The sequence below is a fragment of the Gorilla gorilla genome, chromosome X (genome assembly GCF_029281585.2).
Source record: "Gorilla gorilla gorilla isolate KB3781 chromosome X, NHGRI_mGorGor1-v2.1_pri, whole genome shotgun sequence".
NCBI classification, from domain to species: domain Eukaryota; kingdom Metazoa; phylum Chordata; class Mammalia; order Primates; family Hominidae; genus Gorilla; species Gorilla gorilla.
In genome coordinates, this window is record NC_073247.2 from 129,955,157 (window position 1) to 129,976,631 (window position 21,475).

The window sequence follows — 21,475 nt, forward strand, 5'->3', positions numbered from 1 at the left end:
CAGCTACATAACTCCAATCTCTGCTTTTATCATCATACAGCATTTTTCCTATGTGTCTGTGTCTTCACATAGCCATCTTCTTATAAAGACACCAGTCATATCGGACTAGGGGCCCACTCTACTCCAGTATCACCTCATCTTTTTTGTTCTGTTTTTATTTTGTTTTCTTTGAGACAGGGTCTCACTCTGTTGCCTCGGCTGGAGTACAGTGATCTTGGCTCATTGCATCACTGCAACCTCCACTTCCTGGGCTCAAATGATCCTCCCGCCTCAGCCTCCCTAGTAGCTGGGACCACAGGTGTGCTCCACCATGTCTGGCTAATTTTTTTCATTTTTTGTAGAGATGGGGTTTCACCACATCACGCAGGCCAACCTCATTTTTTAAATTAATTTTTAATTTTGTTAGAAAAAAACAGAAAATGTATTGGTGGAAATGTAAATTGGTATGGTCATTAAGGGAAATGGTGTGAAGGTTCCTCAAAAAAATTTAAAATAGAACCATCATATGACACAAATGAAATCAGCACCTCATAAAGTCATCTGTGCTCCCACATTCACTGTAGCATTATTCACAATACCCAAGATATGGAAACAACCAAAGTGTCTGTCCACAGATGAATGGATAGAGAAATTGTGGTATACATATACAGTGGAATATTATTCAGCCTTCAAAAAGGGAGATCCTGACATTTGCAACAACATGGATGAACCTGGAGGACATTATGCTAAGTGAAATAAGCCGGACACAGAAAGACAAATACCACATAATCCCACTTATGTGTAGAATCTTTAAAAAGTGGAATACATAGAAACAGAGAGTATAACAGTGGTTACCAGGGGCAGAGAGCTGGAAGGGAGGGGAAATGGGGGCCTATAGATCAAAGGGTATAAAGTTGTAATTATGTAGGATGAATAAGTCTAGAGATTTAACGTACAGCATAATGACTACAGTTAGTAATATTGTATTGTATACAAGAAATATGCTCAGAGAGTAGCAAGAGTAGAAGGAATAAGGTGCTCTTACCACCAAAAAAGTAGCTATGCAAGACGTATAGGTTAATTTGCTTGACTGTATTAATTACTTCACTTGGTATCATTGTATAGAAAAACATCATGTTTTATGCTTTAAAATATATATAATATAAATAAATAAAACAAATAAAAATAAATGTTCCTTCTTAATCATTTTTAAGCATAATATTTAACAGTGATAAGTATATTTACATTGCTGTGCAACAGATCTCTAGAATTTTTGCACCTTGCAAAACTGAACCTCTATACCCATTTCCCCTAGCCCCTGGCAACCACCATTCTACTTCCTGTTTCTATGAGTTTTACTCCTATAGATACCTCATATGAGTTGAATCATATAGTATTCATCTTTTTCGTTATTGGCTTATTCCATTTAGCATAATGTTCTCAATGTTCACCCGTGTTGCAGCATGTGACAGGATTTCCTTTTTAAAGGCTCAATAATATTCCATTGTATGTATATACCATGTTTTCTTTATCCATTCATCTGTCGATAGACACTTAGCTTGCTTCCACCTCTTGGTTATTGTGAATAATGCTGTATTGAACATGCGAGTGCTAATATCTTTTTGATATCCTGCTTTGAATTTTTTTCTTTTGTACATGTTTTGATATTCCAATAATAAAAGTAAGAAATATGTAAAGAAATAGAAAAAGGACTATAATTCAGGAAATAAAATACATGGAAAGCATAACTAAACTATGATACAAATGGGATTTTTATAAGTATTAAATTCAATTTTTTAAATAAAGAAATAGTCTATCTTTTCAACAGTTAAGTATTGATCTTATCTAGAAATAGAAGCAACTAGAACTAAATAAGATTTCTAAGCGAACATTGCTTTTTGCAAAATAACTGTAATCGATGTACATGTATCAAATAGCAATTCTTCATTCTAGCATACAAATCAATGAAAGTAAAAATGAATTTTCTTATCATATTCATTTTCCAGCACATAATGTTGGTATTCTGTTTTATGTACAGGAACAAACACTTGAATTGGACGCCTAATGATTCCTTTGATTGTGAATACTGAATTGTAATTAAGATGCATAAACTTAGCTCCCATATTTGTGTTGTCTCAGTATTTGTGAGGATGTAAATTCAAACATTTCTAAGTTTCAAAATAATTGTGATTATTAGAGTTGAAGTGGCTCTTTTCGTCTTTGTATTTTGCCTGGTTTTATGTCAGTATAAATTAGCATAAAATAAGTAGTGAATGATAGGGTTGAAATATGGTTATTCTTTTCATCTAATGCATTACAATAGAGGAAAATAAAACAATCATTAGTGAGTGAATGGGAAATCAGATGGAAGAGATTTAGAGTACCAGTGCTCTGTGTTTCAATAGTTTAAGAATCCAATATATGCTTCAGAATTACGAATATTTGTTTCCACAGAAAGTCTTCCAAGGCTGCCCTTTGTTCATATGACTTGGCTCCACATTTGTTAATTTTCTACATTTTTTTTTTTTTGAGACAGAGTCACACTCTGTCACCCAGGCTGGAGTGCAGTGGCGCAATCTCGGCTCACTGCAACCTCCGCCTCCTGGGTTCAGGCTATTCTCTTGCTTCGACCTCCTGAGTAGCTAGAATTACAGGCACACACCACCATGCCTAGCTAATTTTTGTACTTTTAGTAGAGACGTGGGTTCACCATGTTGGCCAGGCTAGTCTTGAACTCCTGACATCAAGTGATCTGCCTGCCTCGTCCTCCCAAAGTGCTGAGATTACAGGCGTGAACCACCATGCCCAGCCCAATTTTCTACAAATTGTAGATAATAATATGATCCTAGAAACTATAATGGTTTTTTATTCTTGATCTTGTATGCCTTCAAGATATATGCATGCCATTCCCATGTAGGCCTAGAGAACTCAAGGAATTGGTATTAAAATTCATGCCTTCAGCAAATTTTATTTTCTTAGATACAAATGCAATTTGGTCCACATTCCAGGGGAAACCTGTGAGGATGTAGAGCTACAAAATGGCTGCAGATATCTAAAAGATTAAAAGCGTGCTTGGGCAAATATCTATTCAGCAGGGGCACATAATGAACAATTATGTTGATACATCCTCTGTCTCAATAACACGGCCAGGGGCACAGGCACAATGCAGAGAGCATGCTGGGGGGACTCAATAGGCCACTGGGAGAACAGAGCAAGCTGATGGGGAAATGTGCCGTGGACCGCTTCAGTCTTTGCCTACTGGCTACCCTAACCTGCTTAGGAGTACTACCCCGCACTCTACAACAATGGCAGAACTAAAATTTAAAAAGTAAGTTTGTAGACAGGCAGCAGCCAGAGGTTAGAAAAGAGAACTAAAGCCCTTGCAAATCTGGCCTGGAGCATGCCAGCCTATAATTTTTCTGCTAGAAACTGGCTATGTAATTCTCCCAGGGTACAGACTTGCCACCTGTGCTCTCCTCTAATTATCTTTGATCAGGTTTATGCAGTAGGAAGTTATGTTTCAGTGGCTGTGATTGGGCCCAGGGCATAGCTAAGTCTATAATTACTAGCTGGTTAAATCAGAGCTCTTCTGGAATTTAGCAGCCATTTGTGTAAACTGCCTCAATATTTTTAGACTGCAAACTTGTCCTTTTATGCCTCTGTAGGAACTCAGAGATGAACAAGTAGTAGTTAAGAAAAAGCAAATTTTTCAGTGAATTAACAAATGTGCAGAACTAAGAGAGCTAGCCACAGACAGGAAAAATGAGTACTCACTGTAGACAGAAGTTACATACTCCCTCAATAACCTTTCATGAGGTAGAAAGACATGCTTTTAAGGGTACTTCCAATTTTGGAATACCAATACTTTAAAATGTGTTCCTCCAATTGGCCACTGAGTATATTAGTTGAAAGACAGCTTTCAGAAAACCCAGATTCAAATCTCAACTCTTCCACTTATTTTCTAGCTGTGTGATGTTAAAGGAAATCATTTCACCTCTCTGATCCTGATTTCTCATTTTAAAAAACTTCCTAACAATACCACAGAGCCGTTGTGAAGATCAAATGAAATAACATAGAACATTCAGCACCATTCTTGGTACAGTAATGGCACTTAATAAATGCTTGGTGATGAAAATAATAATAAATTCTATTATTAAAGTAAACAGGTTTTCTGGGGTCCCTAGGAGAGAAGGGAGATTCCTTTGCCTGTGTCCCCTCTCATCACCCCCACCCCTTGATTGCTAATTAGAATTACATGGCAGAGTTAATAAGGGGAATTCTTTCCAGCTGAAGTGAGCGAGCCATGTTTCTCCTTGAGATTGAGAAAGGCTATTCCCAAATGGTGTGCTCTTTTTTCTCCCTTTATAATGTCCCTGAAATGGTACAGTTGATGAGGTTAAAGAAAATGGTACATAAACAACAAGATAATTATTTCCAAAGGACATGAATACTCATATAATTTAATGCAGGTGGTGCTTAATAAACAATCCTTTCACTGAGTAAACAAAAGAGGGAAATTGTGAGTAATTTAGAGACATCTAAGTGAAATCACTTATGGTTCCTTATGCATGTATATCTTATGACTTATCTATCTATTTTACTGCTCACCTCTCAGATATGTGCCATTGGAAGAATGTGGCAACACAAATACATGCAAATATCCTTAATCAAATGCGTATGTGTAGATCCTGCACTTTGCCTAGAGAGGTGAATAAAAAGAATTGGAGTCACTTGTTTATGCACTTGGGCAGCTGTGCTGTTGGACCAATGCCACACTGATTCCCCACTGAAACAAAGGAAGCAAACTCTGTTTTCAAGAAAATAATGCCTAACACTTTGGCCAAACAGTTGTCTCCAAATGTTAACCTCCTTAAAGAACACCATGGTAATTATGAACATACGATTAAACAACATTTGGAAAGATTACCTGTGTGGGTGAGAGATATTTAACTTTTCTCATCTTAAGCCACCAGTACTGTGGTCATTTACTTGGGCTTTAAAGGGCAATGCCTGACATTTGGCCTTTGGTGGATTTTACAGGCCGCTTGTAAGCTTAAAGGTTTTGCCTGGTTAAATCAAGTTTTATCACAGAGGCTATTTGCAACTTTATGCTCTGTCTCACAGAAATGTCAGTGTTTGCCTTTGCTCTGAACTGGGCATAGAAACTCAAGGAACATCCCAGACTAGCTCTGAAAATAGAACATCCTTGGCTTTAGGTCTATGTTTTTAACGTACCACAAACAACCTGTATGAAGCATTCATCTTCACTAAGAATGCTGTAAGGCTTCTGGATGACCGAGCAACAAGTCTTTTGGGAGAGACTAAATGCTCATAACTCTCCGCCACATTGTAAATTGCCAATGTGTGTTCCTTTATTCTCTTCCTGGTGGAGGAAAAACATCTTTGATAATAAGCTTGAGAAATACATTTTCTATGGATTCTGTGGAAATAACTATCGCATTCAGTATGGGAAGTTGAACCTCAGCTGGGCTTGCACTGCAGCTTGGCAGGCTTCTTGTTGACTCCCTCGGGAATTTCTTAGAACAGTTGTTCTAAATCCAAACTGTTTCCCCTGCTCTCAAGCCCCCAGTCCTACTCCAGCTGTCCCTCTTCTCACATATGACCTCACCACCTACTTCACTGCAAAGACTCTGGCCATTCCCCTTCTTCAAACTGCATAATGCATAACGCTTTTGCCTGAACTCTACAACAACCCTTCTGTTTCAAAAAAAAAAAAAAAAAAGAGCACTGTATCTCAGGTATGTCCTCTACTTGGATACTTGATCCCAAGCCCTCTTCGCTTCTGAGAGAACTTGTTCCATTATCTACTTTTAGTGGCTCCTTCCCCAAGGTCCATGTTCAGAGTTCTCCTTACTTTTGACCCAAGTTACCATCCTATTTCTCACCTTCTTTCCATAAGCCAGATTTCTCACTGACTCCTTTCTCAGCATTGGGTCACTTCCTAACCCTTTGCAACCTAGTTTCTGCCCGCCACTCTATGACACTGTATTCAAACTGCTGCCTTGAAAGTCAGCAATGACATAACCATAGGCAGATTCAATGTTTTGTTGTTGTTGTTTTGTGTGTGTGTTTGTGTGTTTTTTTTTTTTTTTTTTAGAATTCACCCTGCTTGACCTCACTGAGGTTTTTTCCAATGGAGACCACCTCATTCCTTTTAAAACTCTCTCCATGGCTTCCATGGAACTACGCTGATTATTATTATTATTATTGTAGAGACAGTTCTTGCCATATTGCCCAGGCTGATCTCAAATTCCTGGGCTGCAGTAATCTGCCCACCATGGCCTCCCTCAGTGTTGGGACTACAGGGATGAGCCACTGGACCTGGCCCAGGCTAATTTTTCTCCTACCTCTTTGACTGATTCCAGTTTGTTTCCTTTGTTGGCTCCTCTTCCTCTATCTATCCCTGAAATGTAAGCATTCTCCACAGGTCCTGTCCTTAGCCCTCATCCTTTCCACTCTCTTTTAATGCATATATTCACTGTGTCTTTTGAGAGAGGATAAATTTTTGCTGCCGTGAGTTGAATTAGATATTTGGGGCAGCTACTTTAGGTGATCATTTCACATATTCAATTAACTTCTCAACATGGATGACTACCTAATTCCTCTCATTCACTCATGTATACATCCATCAATTATTCACTGAGAGCATACCATATAAGTAGAGTTGACTATACAATTTATTCTTCAGGGCGGTGGAGCCAAGATGGCCAAATAGGAACAGCTCCAGTCTACAGCTCCCAGCGTGAGCGACGCAGAAGACGAATGATTTCTGCATTTCCAACTAAGGTACCGGGTGCATCTCACTGGGGATTGTCGGACAGTGGGTGCAGGACAGTGGGTGCAGCGCACCGAGCATCAGCCAAAGGAGGGCGAGGCATCGCCTCACCCAGGAAGTGCAATGGGTTGGGGAATTCCCTTTCCTAGCCAAGGAAAGGGGTGACAGACGGCACCTGCTAAATCGGGTCACTCCCACCCTAATTCTGCGCTTTTCCGACGGTCTTAGCAAATGGCACACCAGGAGATTATATCCCGTGCATGGCTTGGAGGGTCCTATGCCCACGGAGCCTTGCTCATTGCTAGCACAGCAGTCTGAGATCAAACTGCAAGGTGGCAGTGAGGCTGGGGGAGGGGCGCCCACCATTGCCGAGGCTTGAATAGGTAAACAAAGTGGCCGGGAAGCTCAAACTGGGTGGAACCCATCACAGCTCAAGGAGGCCTGCCTGTCTCTGTAGACGCCACCTCTGGGGGCAGGGCGTAGCCAAACAAAAGGCAGCAGAATCCTCTGCAGACTTAAATGTCCCTGTCTGACAGCTTTGAAGAGAGTAGTGGTTCTCCCAGCACGCAGCTGGAGATCTGAGAACGGACACACTGCCTCTTCAAGTGGGTCCCTGACCCCCGAGTAGCCAAACTGGGAGGCATCCCCAAGTAGGGGCAGACTGACACCTCACATGGCCGGGTACTCCTCTGAGACAAAACTTCCTGAGGAACGATCAGGCAGCAGCATTTGCGGTTCACCAATATCCGCTATTCTGCAGCCACCGCTGCTGATACCCAGGCAAACAGGGTCTGGAGTGGACCTGCAGCAAACTCCAACAGACCTGCAGCTGAGGGTCCTGACTGTTAGAAGGAAAACTAACAAACAGAAAGGACATCCACACCAAAAACCCATCTGTACATCACCATCATCAAAGACCAAAGGTAGATAAAAACACAAAGATGGGGAAAAAAAAGAGCAGAAAAACCGGAAACTCTAAAAATCAGAGTGCCTCTCCTCTACCAACACAGCTCCTCACCAGCAATGGAACAAAGCTGGATAGAGAATGACTTTGACGAGTTGAGAGAAGAAGGCTTCAGACAATCAAATTACTACGAGCTAAAGGAGGAAGTTCGAACCCATGGCAAAGAAGTTAAATACATTGAAAAAAGATTAGATGAATGGCTAACTAGAATAACCAATGCAGAGAAGTCCTTAAAGGACCTGATGGAGCTGAAAACCATGGCACGAGAACTACATGACGAATGCACAAGCCTCAGTAGCCTATTTGATCAACTGGAAGAAAGGGTATCAGTGATGGAAAATCAAACGAATGAAATGAAGCAAGAAGAGAAGTTTAGAGAAAAAAGAATAAAAAGAAACAAACAAAGCCTCCAAGAAATATGGGACTATGTGAAAAGACCTAATCTACATCTGATTGGTGTACCTGAAAGTGACGGGGAGAATGGAACCAAGTTGGAAAACACTCTTCAAGATATTATCCAGGAGAATTTCCCCAATCTAGCAAGGCAGGCCAACATTCAAATGCAGAAAATACAGAGAACGCCACAAAGATACTCCTCAAGAAGAGCAACTCCAAGACACACAATTGTCAGATTCACCAAAGTTGAAATGAAGGAAAAAATGTTGAGGGCATCCAGAGAGAAAGGTCAAGTTACCCACAAAGGGAAGCCCATCAGACTAACAGCTGATCTCTCGGCAGAAACTCTACAAGCCAGAAGAGAGTGGGGGCCAATATTCAACATTCTTAAAGAAAAGAATTTGCAACCCAGAATTTCATATCCAGCCAAACTAAGCTTCATAAGTGAAGGAGAAATAAAATACTTTACAGACAATCAAATGCTGAGAGATTTTGTCACCACCAGGCCTGCCCTAAAAGAGCTCCTGAAGGAAGCACTAAACATGGAAAGGAACAACTGGTACCAGCCACTGCAAAAACATGCCAAATTGTAAAGACCATGGAGGCTAGGAAGAAACTGCATCAACTAACGAGCAAAATAACCAGCTAACATCATAATGACAGGATCAAATTCACACATAACAATATTAACCTTAAATGTAAATGGACTAAATTCTCCAATTAAAAGACACAGACTGGCAAATTCAATAAAGAGTCAAGACCCACCAGTGTGCTGTATTCAGGAAACCCATCTCACATGCAGATACACACATAGGCTCAAAATAAAGGAATGGAGGAAGATCTACCAAGCAAATGGAAAACAAAAAAAGGCAGGGGTTGCAATCCTAGTCTCTGATAAAACAGACTTTTAAACCAACAAAGATCAAAACAGATAAAGAAGACCATTACATAATGGTAAAGGGATCAATTCAACAAGAAGAGCTAACTATCCTAAATATACATGTACCCTATACAGGAGCACCCAGATTCATAAAGCAAGTCCTTTGAGACCTACAAAGAGACTTAGACTCCCACACAATAATAATGAGAGACTTTAACACCCCACTGTCAACATTAGACAGATCAACGAGACAGAAAGTTAACAAGGATATCCAGGAATTGAACTCAGCTCTGCACCAAGCAGACCTAATAGACATCTACAGAACTCTCCACCCCAAATCAACAGAATATACATTCTTTTCAGCACTACACCACACCTATTCCAAAATTGACCACATACTTGGAAGTAAAGCACTCTTCAGCAAATGTAAAAGAACAGAAATTACTCTTCAGCAAATGTAAAAGAACAGAAATTATAACAAACTGTCTCTCAGACCACAATGCAATCAAACTAGAACTCAGGATTAAGAAACTCACTCAAAACCGCTCAACTACATGGAAACTGAGCAACCTGCTCCTGAATGACTACTGAGTACATAACAAAATAAAGGCAGAAATAAAGATGTTCTTTGAAATCAACGAGAACAAAGACACAACATACCAGAATCTCTGGGACACATTCAAAGCAGTGTGTAGAGGGAAATTTATAGCACTAAATGCCCACAAGAGAAAGCAGGAAAGATCTAAAATTGACACCCTAACATCACAATTAAAAGAACTAGAGAAGCAAGAGCAAACACATTCAAAAGCTAGCAGAAGGCAAGAAATAACGAAGATCAGAGCAGAACTGAAGGAAATAGAGACACAAAAAACCCTTCAAAAAATCAGTGAATCCAGGAGCTGGTTTTTTGAAAAGATCAACAAAATTGATAGACTGCTAGCAAGACTAAGAAAGAAGAAAAGAGAGAAGAATCAAATAGATGCAATAAAAATGACAAAGGGGATATCACCACCGATCCGACAGAAATACAAACTACCATCAGAGAATACTATAAACACCTCTATGCAAATAAACTAGAAAATCTGGAAGAAATGTATAAATTCCTCTACACATACACTCTCCCAAGACTAAACCAGGAAGAAGTTGAATCTCTGAATAGACCAATAACAGGCTCTGAAATTGACGCAATAATTAATAGCTTACCAACCAAAAAAAGTCAGGACCAGACGTATTCACAGCCGAATTCTACCAGAGGTACAAGGAGGAGCTGGTACCATTCCTTCTCCAATCAATTTCTATTGATTGGAAACTATTCCAATCAATAGAAAAAGAGGGAATCCTCCCTAACTCATTTTATAAGGCCAGCATCATCCTGATACCAAAGCCTGGCAGAGACACAACAAAAAAAGAGAATTTTAGACCAATATGCCTGATGAACATTGATGCGAAAATCCTCAATAAAATACTGGCAAACAGAATCCAGCAGCACATCAAAAAGCTTATCCACCATGATCAAGTGGGCTTCATCCCTGGGATGCAAGGCTGGTTCAACTTATGCAAATCAATAAATGTAATCCAGCATATAAACAGAACCAATGACAAAAACCACATGATTATCTCAATAGATGCAGAAAAGGCCTTTGACAAAATTCAACAGCCCTTCATGCTAAAAACTCTCAATAAATTAGGTATTGATGGGACGTATCTCAAAATAATAAGAGCAATCTATGACAAACCCACAGCCAATATCATACTGAATGAACAAAACTGGAAGCATTCCCTTTGAAAACGGGCACAAGACAGGGATGCCCTCTCTCACCACTCCTATTCAACATGGTGTTGGAAGTTCCGGCCAGGGCAATCAGGCAGGAGAAAGAAATAAAGGGCATTCAATTAGGAAAAGAAGAAGTCAAATTGTCCCTGTTTGCAGCTGATATGATTGTATATCTAGAAAACCCCATCATCTCAGTCCAAAATCTCCTTAAGCTGATAAGCAACTTCAGCAAAGTCTCAGGATACAAAATCAATGTGCAAAAATCACAAGCATTCTTATACACCAATAACAGACAAACAGAGAGCCAAATCATGAGTGAACTACCATTCACAATTGCTTCAAAGAGAATAAAATAACTAGGAATCCAACTTACAAGGGATGTGAAGGACCTCTTCAAGGAGAATTTCAAACCACTGCTCAATGAAATAAAAGAGGATACAATCAAATGGAAGAACATTCTATCCTCATTGCTAGAAGACTCAATATCATGAAAATGGCCATACTGCCCAAGGTAATTTATAGATTCAATGCCATCCCCATCAAGCTACCAATGACTTTCTTCACAGAATTGGAAAAAAACTACTTTAAACTTCATATGGAACCAAAAAAGAGCCCGCATTGCCAAGTCAATCCTAAGCCAAAAGGACAAAGCTGGAGGCATCACGCTACCTGACTTCAAACTATACTACAAGGCTACAGTCACCAAAACAGCATGATACTGGTACCAAAACAGAGATATAAATCAATAGAACAAAACAGAGCCCTCAGAAATAATGCCACATATCTACAACTATCTGATCTTTGACAAACCTGAGAAAAACAAGCAATGGGGAAAGGATTCCCTATTTAATAAATGGTGCTGGGAAAACTGGCTAGCCATATGTAAAAAGCTGAAACTGGATCCCTTCCTTACACCTTATACTAAAATTAATTCAAGATGTATTAAAGATTTAAATGTTAGACCTAAAACCATAAAAACCCTAGAAGAAAACCTAGGCAATACCATCCAGGACATAGGCATGGGCAAGGACTTCATGTCTAAAACACCAAAAGCAAGGGCAACAGAAGCCAAAATTGACAAATGGGATCTAATTAAACTAAAGAGCTTCTGCACAGCAAAAGAAACTACCATCAGAGTGAACAGGAAACCTACAAAATGGGAGAAAAATTTTGCTATCTACTCATCTGACAAAGGGCTAATATCCAGAATCTACAATGAACTCAAACAAATTTACAAGAAAAAACAAACAACCCCATCAACAAGTGGGGGAAGGATATGAACAGACACTTCTCAAAAGAAGACATTTATGCAGCCAAAAGACACATGAAAAAATGCTCATCATCACTGGCTATCAGAGAAATGCAAATCAAAACCACTATGAGATATCATCTCACACCAGTTAGAATGGCAATCATTAAAAAGTCAGGAAACAACAGGTGCTGGAGAGGATGTGGAGAAATAGGAACACTTATACTGTTGGTGGGACTGTAAACTAGTTCAATCATCGTGGAAGTCAGTGTGGCAATTCCTCAGGGATCTAGAACTAGAAATACCATTTGACCCATCCATCCCATTACTGGGTATATACCCAAAGGATTATAAGTCATGCTGCTATAAAGACACATGCACACGTATGTTTATTGCGGCACTATTCACAATAGCAAAGACTTGGAACCAACCCAAATGTCCAACAATGATAGACTGGATTAAGAAAATGTGGCACATATACACCATGGAACACTACGCAGCCATAAAAAATGATGAGTTCACGTCCTTTGTAGGGACATGGATAAAGCTGGAAACCATCATTCTCAGCAAACTATCACAAGGACAAAAAACCAAACACCGCATGTTCTCACTCATAAGTGGGAATTGAACAGTGAGAGAACACACGGAAGCAGGAAGGGGAACATCACACACCAGGGCCTGTTGTGGGGTGGGGGAAGTGGGGAGGGATAGCATTAGGAGATATACCTAATGTTAAATGACGAGTTAATGGGTGCAGCACACCAACATGGCACATGTATATATATGTAACAAACCTGCATGTTGTGCACATGTACCCTAAAACTTAAAGTATAATTAAAAAAAAAAGAACACAAACATTTCCAAGAACTTTCTTCTTTTGAGTGATACTTCTAAGTGCTGCAAGCCACCCACCAGTCATTTCTGAACTCGGCATACTGTTATCTGACTTCAGCAACTGGATGTCATGCTTTTCCCCTGATGGCACAAGTCCTGTTGTGCTTTTTTTGTTTTGGAGGGATGTCTGTGTTTTATTTTGAGCATTTTATGCCTGATTAAATTCCATCTCAGTAACTGAAGAACTTCTTAAAAGAAGCATTTTTGGTAGAAAACCTGGATGCTTCGCTTATTGTTCACTACTAGTGTAAAATTTGGTGAATCCTTGAAACACATTTGTCTCACTTCTAAAATGTATGCCTTGAATGTCATTCTGTATATAAAAAACAAAACAAAGACAAAAAATAAAATGTATGCCAGAAGTTCTGGGACAAACAAAAAAAAGTATTCTTCCAATTGGTACTTCTGAGCATAAAAGGAGGCACTGTTAATACTTCTGTCAGCACAACAGGCATAAATTCAGATTGTTTTGGACAAACTAGACATATGGTAATCCTCGGTATAATAGTCTCCAAATAGTGTGAAGCTACAAAAGTAAATTGTCAATCTATTCTGTTCTCAAAGAGAATTTAGCATAGTAGAGTGATAATACATGCACATAAATAAACAGAATACTATTAGAAAGTGATAAATACCGTGAGAGAGGTGCAGATAACTGTACTGAATTTTCAGGATGAGAAGAGATTGTTTTCATCTTGAAAAATCAAGGAAAGCTTTGTAAAAACAGCACTCAAGCAGTCCCTGGACACATAAAGATGATGAACAGTGTGAGTTTCAGTTGGAGGGAACAGTATGAGCAGGGCTCCACTCATGATTCTTCAGTTTGTGTGCTGCAGAAGAACGCCACACCTAAGGGGACACTGTTCACATTGTGGACATTTTGAAATTTTTTATATTTTATATGTGTATTTGGGGTTTTCTGAGACATGGTCTTTCTCTGTTGCCCAGGCTGGAGTGCAGTGGCATGATCTCAGCTCACTGCAGCCTCAACCTTCTGGGCTCAAGCAATTCTCCCACCTCAACCTCCCAAGTAGCTATGACTACAGGCATGCTCCACCATGCCTGGCCAATTTTGTTTTATATTTTGTAGAGAATGGGTCTCACTATATTGCCCAGGCTGGTCTTGAGCTCCTGGCCTCAAGCAATTCTCCCGCCTCAGCTTCCCAAAATGCCAAGATTACAGGCATGAGCCACCACACCCGGCCAAAATTTTCATGGTAATAACTTTTTTGTTATTTCAAAGATAGATGATTTGTATATTTTTTACAAAAATTTTCTAGTAGGTGGCAGGAGAATGACATTTCCTAACAATCAGTATATTACAACAGTTTTCAGACAGATGGAAGTAAAGAGTTTTGAGGAAGAGACACCTTTTTCTATTTTGTGCCAAGAATCCATATGGGCTGGCAATGATCCTGAGTATGTGCAAAAGCATAAAAGAGAAAATTGTGGAGCATAAATAGAACAGAGAGAGTACATCAGTCTGAGTAAAGCACAGGTGCCTGAGAAAACACAGTGAATAAACAAACTGGGAAAGTAGATTCAAACCAGATTGTGGAAGTCCTTGAGTGTCAGCATAAAAAAGTCAGACTCTAGTCAGTAGTCACAGATCAAACCGGTTTTAAGGAGTTACTTTGAGGACAATGTATAAAGTAGTTTCAAAAAGCAAGGACTGGAAGTGAAGACACCTGTTAGAAGGCTATTGGCCTTCTAATGTAGGCAAACATTTCCCAGAGTAAACTCTGTAGAGGTAACTCTATTTCTTCTGGATTTCAATAACACCAGACAGCATGAGAGCAGAAGCACAGAAAGTTGCGTGGTTTAATTCAGCCCTACCATCTCTCCGTAACTCTAACTCTTCTACATGTCTACCTGAGTGACCTGCCAATACTTCATATTCACATGCCCAAAATCAAACTCATCCTCTTCCTCCTCAAAACTATTGCCTCAAAAAAACCCTATTTCCTCTGTGAGCATAGACACAAAATAAGGGTGGCTTAAATAAGATAGAATCTCAAAAGTAAGCAGTCCAGAGCTAGTATGGCAGTACCATGAAATCTTCAGGGGCCCAGATTCCTTCTCGGTGTGCACTCTGCCATTCCTAAGGTATGTGTCTTCATGGCGCAAGATGAATATTGGTATTCCAGCCATTACATCCATGTTCCTGACAGTGTACTGGAGAAAGAAGAAAGGAAATGTGTGATCTCTACCTTTTAAAGGAGATTCCTCGAAAAGTATCACATAACGTGACCACTTTAATCTCATTAACCAGAACTTAGTCACATGAACACATGCAAAGAAAGCTGAGAAATTGTCTTTTAGCTGAGTGACAATTTGCTCAACTAAAATTCTTTTTGTTTTACCAAAAAAAAAAAAAGAATGGATATTGGGTATTGGGAGGTAACTGGCAATGTCTGCCACAGATAGCAAAATCTTTAAGGCTGAGAGGGAGAGCAAGGCAAAGGAAGAGATGTCAAGGATGACAAGTTTTCTAGCCTGGGTGGCTGGCAGAAGAGTTTTTCTCTTATTTACAACTGTACTTAATCCTGATATACTCTGGAACAAATTAACTTATTTTAAAGAAAAGCTTTAAAATAGTTTCCCTACTTGGAGCAACACAGAAGACACTATACTAATAAAGTCCCACTAGCAGGAGATTTAGTTACAGCTATGCGTATAAATTAGAACTAGAAAAGAGACATTTGGAACCTCAGCTATTATAAACTGCATTAGCAGGAATCACAGTCTATATCACCAGACTTCCAAACAGATGTTATTATGCAATGACCCTGTTTTATTATGATTATGCCTTGAAATTATATTTCCAAGAAGTTCAAATGCATTACTGCTTCGTATAATTTTTAATCTAATATATATGATAGGCATATAAGCTACATAGGAGACAAGTAATTTAATACTCATTTTATGGTAGGGTCAGGAATAAATTAATGCTTATGGTCATAGGATTTCTCAGATAGCTTCAACTACCAAGTCTTCTTCTGGGCTCTCTAGCAAACAAGCTCGTTTCTCCCAAGCAGTTGGTGATCCTAACCTTCCCATCTGTTACCTCTCAAATGGGGCTTGAGTGTACACCGTGAGCCAGGGACAGAAATGAGATTAGGCCTACATCCCTCAACATATCCAGTCTAGATTACATGGGCCAATATGATATTCAAAACAAAATTATTTCTCTTCCCAAACAGAAACTCCCCATTTACACAGGCCCAAGCACCCAAAAGTATATCTTAAAAATGGTGATGGACTGACTATTCAAGTCCCAGACCAAGAGGGATGACAACCATCTTGATAGGGACCTTTTCTACTCCATACTTGATCAGCAGATATGGGAAGAAAGGAGATTAGGGAGTAAGAAACAGACAGGGAGTAGCAAAAAAAAGGGGGCTTATTTTTTGCTTTGCTTTGGATTTTTAAAAAAAATGTACTGACCTAAACAATATCTTAATGAGGCAGGTCAGTATTTACAGTCTTTCGAACCCCATTTAACCTTTCTGTGCCTCATCTGCTAAGCATCTTGGCCAAGATCACATACCAAATCAGTGACATAGTCATCATGAGGCCTCAAGCGCCTAGTTCCCGGTTTCATATTTTAAAGAAGCCAAGTGACAGAAGAAAGGGAAAAACTGGGTCAGAGAAACAAAGTTGGCCTGAAAAATCTGTGTTTCAAAATAAAGCCAATTACATAAAGACATGACATTTCTCATCTAAACAGAAAAATTAGTCGAGGCCCCAACATCTTTCTTTTCCAGTTGATAGATACAGGCACTTTTCAATGGCAAGAAAGCAAAATGATGACTCTAGCATCATTGTCAATTATTTTATCTAATGAAGCTCCATTGCTTGTAAAATTTGAGTAGAGTTATGGAAACAAACAAGCTAAGCAATTGGCTAAAACAACACAGCTATAAAGATCCAACTAAGTAAAAAAGGTGCGTATGCTGAACAAAACATGTCTAACACCAAAGACAGGGTTTAAAAATATTAGTTGGTAGAATCTGTGCTTTAGATTCCTGATCATCTAAATTCTTTGTCACCGTTTTCTTCTCTTGTCTCCTTCAGGAATATTTTTAGATTCCTAAATTTGTACTCCAGCTTTGATAGCTGCCTCTAATCCTATCAATCATGGTGCCTCCTTTATAATTATTTTTTTAACCTTGGATTTCTGGCCCAGATATCAATTCTGCTGGCTCCTTTGACTTTTGTCTCCGCTTGCTCACTCTCTCTCTCTCCCTCTCACTGACAAACACACACACACACACACCAAGGAAGGGGAAACTCAAGCAGGTTTCCAGTGCTTTGCACCTGCGGAATGTGAAAGAGGCCCAATTGGCCGGGCGCGGTGGCTGCTCACGCCTGTAATCCCAGCACTTTGGGAGGCCGAGACGGGCGGATCACGAGGTCAGGAGATCGAGACCATACTGGCTAACACGGTGAAACCCCGTCTCTACTAAAAATACAAAAAAATTAGCTGGGCGTGTTGGTGGGCGCCTGTAGTCCCAGCTACTTGGGAGGCTGAGGCAGGAGAATGGCGTGAACCCGGGAGGCGGAGCTTGCAGTGAGCCGAGATCGCGCCATTGCACTCCAGCCTCGGCGACGGAGCGAGACTCTGCCTCAAAAAGAAAAAGAAAAAGGCCCAATTTTTCTTACTCCTGGGACTGAAGCACTGTGAGGAAACATTGCAGTGATGGAACCAAGCAGTTTTACTCTAGGCAAAACCGATGACAACCAAGCAAAGTTGCTAGTACAACTATGAACGTGCCCACTTACCTGTGCTTCTCTCTAAACATACACACCAATGCCCCCCATCCAAATTCTATTTTTTTCTTTTTTTTAAACTGTCCCTTCCTCTGGAGACCCACCCAAAATCTAGAAGATGACAGCAAACTTCCCAGTTTTCTTCTACAACTATAGCCATTCATAGACACCAGAACTCACAACTGGCCTTGGTTGGGGGAGAGGGGAGAACTGAGCAGATGAATATACCCAGGTCCTCCCTAACCGAAGTGATTCCTCTACATCAACCACCAACCAGAGAACCCCTCTGGAGTACTATGCAGCATTCTTGGCTGTTATATGTCATGAATATAACATTATTGCATGCCAGAATATGGAGAATGCAGGAATGCTACTGATAAACCCATAACCCTGCAATGTCACCTGTTGATAATTTCCCAGTACTGCAGGAAAAGGGAGGGGCCTACCTCTGACCCACCAAGACTCTGCCTGCCACTCCACAGTCCAGACCCAGCCCAACAACCCCAGACCAGAAACTTGAGTGCTGGCCTCCAACCCGCAACTCAGGGGCTGTGGACCAGAAGCAGAGTCCACCTCAAGCACACCACGGAACTTGTCAGGACTTTCACCCAGGCAACTCTGGGAATGCTTAGCCTTGCTCTACCTGAGGGGGTAGATTCCTTTCTTTCTAAGCAATTGTTCAAGATTACCTAGTGCCACTGTTCTCATTGTTCTCCAATCAATCATTTATGCTTGCTCTCATCACCTAGAATCTGGACTCTTGGCTCCATAACCCAATTTCAATACCCATATGTGTCCCCTCCTTCAGTTTTGGTGACACTTTGGGTTCCCCTCGAAGATCAGAGGTTTGGATCTCACCCAGATTTCAGCTGTGCTTATTTTGTTTGTTCTTCCAAAATTGAAGTCCAGTTACTTTATTTTGATTATGTGAGTACTCTATCCTCCGTGAAAAAATTAAAAAAATACAGAGCACCCAATACAGAATGGAATAAAGATGAAAAAATTATCCATGATTCCACCATCCTGATGATGCTTTCTTCTGCCTCAGCTAAGAATTTCCTAATAAGACCTTGAGTAACTCTACCCATTCATGTTGTGCCACCTCTTGCAATTAGATTTGGCTCAGTAGGCACAGAATGAGAGGATCCAGAACTTTGGTCCTGAAAAAGGTGAGAATATTTGGAATTCTCCCTCTCATTGTGTGCTGGCCACAAGGTGTATAAGTGGGTCCATCATCCCCATCACCATTTAAGTCCCATAGCCATGTTAGATACCTGGAACAGACATTGGGGAAATGTAAGTAAATAACTTCAGGCATCTGACCTGGACCTCCCCAATCCTCCACACGGAACAAGCACACTCAGACATCAATTTGAGACCCTTAAGAAATTTTGGGGCTGGGCATGGTGGCTCACACTTGTAATCCCAGCACTTTGGAATGCTGAGGTGTGAAGATCATTTGAGTCCAGGAGTTTGAAGTCAACTTGGGCAACATAACAAGATCTCATCTCTACAAAAAATACAAAATTTAGCAGGGTGTAGTGGCACCCCTGTAGTCCCAGCTACTCAGGAGGCTGAGGTGGGAGGATCACTTGAGCCCAGGAGTTCAAGGCTGCAGTGAGCTGTGATCGCACCACTGCACTCCAGCCTGGGCAGCAGAGAGAGACCCTGTTTCAAAAAGAGAGAGAGAGAAAGAGAGAGAGAGACAAAAGTTTGGGGAAATTGAGATGTGTCTGCTTGTATGTGTGTGTGTGTGTGTGTATGTGTGTGTCTGTATACATACATTCAAACATATTAGATATTCATATGTAATATGGTTTATTACTCAACTCATTTTAGCTTGTGTGATTTTTTTAAAAGAATTTCTCATAATTTTTGTTTGAATCTAAAATCTTCAAATAAATGTTTTGATTTTTCTAGAGGCAATTATTTCTCTATTACAAGATATTTAAAGTTTAAACTTTTACAGTTTCATTCTTTTTTTTAAAAAAAAAGGACGATTTTTGTGTACCAAGACAGCCACCAGTTTTAAACTGCTTTTATTACTCTCCCTCCATCTGCACATCTTAAGTTGAAACTGCTTGTGATTCTAGAGTAAGGAATGAGCTCCACCCGGTGGTGAGATTTTGAAGTGCACCAAAGAAAATACCACTAAGTACACTCTCTGAACCCAATTTTCTGTCTTCCCTTTTTGTCTCTCACTCCACCCACAAGATTTTTAGAATCATCATCCTAGAAACTCACAGAGAAGAGGGGTTAAAAATGTAGATCACATCCTTCAACAAACTGTAAATCCTCTTCCACAATATGCTTAAAATGCCAAAATGGACAAAACTAAGAATTTATGCAGGAGGTTGCAAAATTTTTGTGTGCAAAATCAGACCTTGGCAATGACCTTGAGCAGTAGGATATATATAACTACCACAAGCTTGGTGTTCCAATAATGAAACACTAGGCATAAATGGGTTAAGCAAAACCTTTCATTTGGTTCCTACACTCGATATTGGATAAGAAGCTACATTTAATCCAGTAAAACAACTGGAGCCTTTTTAACTTGATACAAAACATAATAATAGCTAACAATAACTGAGTACTTATGTAACAGGCTGCTCTGTGTGATGTGATGTGTGTATAAATTTAATACACAACCCTATAGGGTAGGTAATATTATCAGAACCAGTTTGCAGATGAAAAAACTGGGGCCTAGAGAAAATAAATTGCTCAAGGCCACAAAGTGGTAGAGCCAGACTTGAAGTCAGCTAGCCCAGGCTCTAAACCACCATGCCATACTGCTTCTCTATAACTCAAATTGGACATAATCTCTCTCAGAATAAACAACTTGAGGCTAGGATCTTGTCCACATTCTTTCTCAAAAATAGCCAAAGGCAAGACAAGACCCCTGTTTCTATTTTTATTCATCTTATGGTCATCACAGATTTGTAACTCTAGCTTACCGCCCTTGTTCTTTCCCTACTGTGACAATGATTCTGTTTGGGAGTTTCAGTAAAGTCTTGTAGCTGAGAGCCTGGGTTTTATGTCTCTTCACCATTTATCTTGTGCCTTCTCCCCCAACTCCCACCCTATCTCAGCCCCAGCTTCCTCAAACATCATTCATTTAAAACCATGTTGAAAATGACACATTCTTTAAAATCCACCAATATTAATACAATCAAAATCAGAATTTTTCCTAAAACATTTGTGTGTACACACACACACACACACACACACACACACATACAGGCAAGCACTAATTCTCATAGAAAACCTTAAATAGTCTTTTACAGTACTTTCAACATTGCTACCAAAGCCATATTCCATTAAGGCAAAAAAGCCTTTTCTCATTCATTCATCCAACAAAAATTTGTTGAGCTTTTACTTCTCCTAAGCTGTGGAGATACAACAATGAAGAAGCCAAATATGGTCCCTGCCCTGATGGAACTTATAGTTCTGAATATTATTCAATATACATAAGAAAGAAGGAGATGACTCTGACCTAAAGATGCCTTCTAGATTTTTTTTAATGCACTTCCTTCAAATTAGAGCTACCAATATGCATACCCTCCAGCTAGGTGACAAAAAAAGGAAATTTACAATCTTTGTAACTCCACTGACAGAAAATAAAACCCATGAATATTCCAATAGGAGGAAAACAGGATTGTATTCTATATTCAAAAATTACCAGATGACAATTTTCTCAGACTGCCAAAAATGGAAATTAGAGAGGCATAGGGCTGCCCTGGAAGCCACCTTGCCATGGCATCTTGCCTTTT

The 21,475-nt window shown here is 39.9% G+C and overlaps 1 protein-coding gene across 5 annotated transcripts in view; it reads right to left on the minus strand.

Moving 5' to 3' along the window:
• KLHL13 (kelch like family member 13) overlaps positions 1-21,475 on the minus strand; it is a 410,214-nt gene that overhangs the window by 338,888 nt on the left and 49,851 nt on the right. For 2 of the 5 annotated variants that reach the window (XM_055376217.1, XM_055376220.1), the window contains one exon: positions 14,983-15,107. The exons of the other annotated variants lie outside the window; for them this stretch is intronic. In XM_055376217.1, the coding sequence (XP_055232192.1) occupies positions 14,983-14,985 (3 nt within the window). In that variant the 5' untranslated portion in view covers positions 14,986-15,107. The remainder of the gene's footprint in view (positions 1-14,982; positions 15,108-21,475) is intronic. 5 annotated transcript variants of the gene reach the window in all.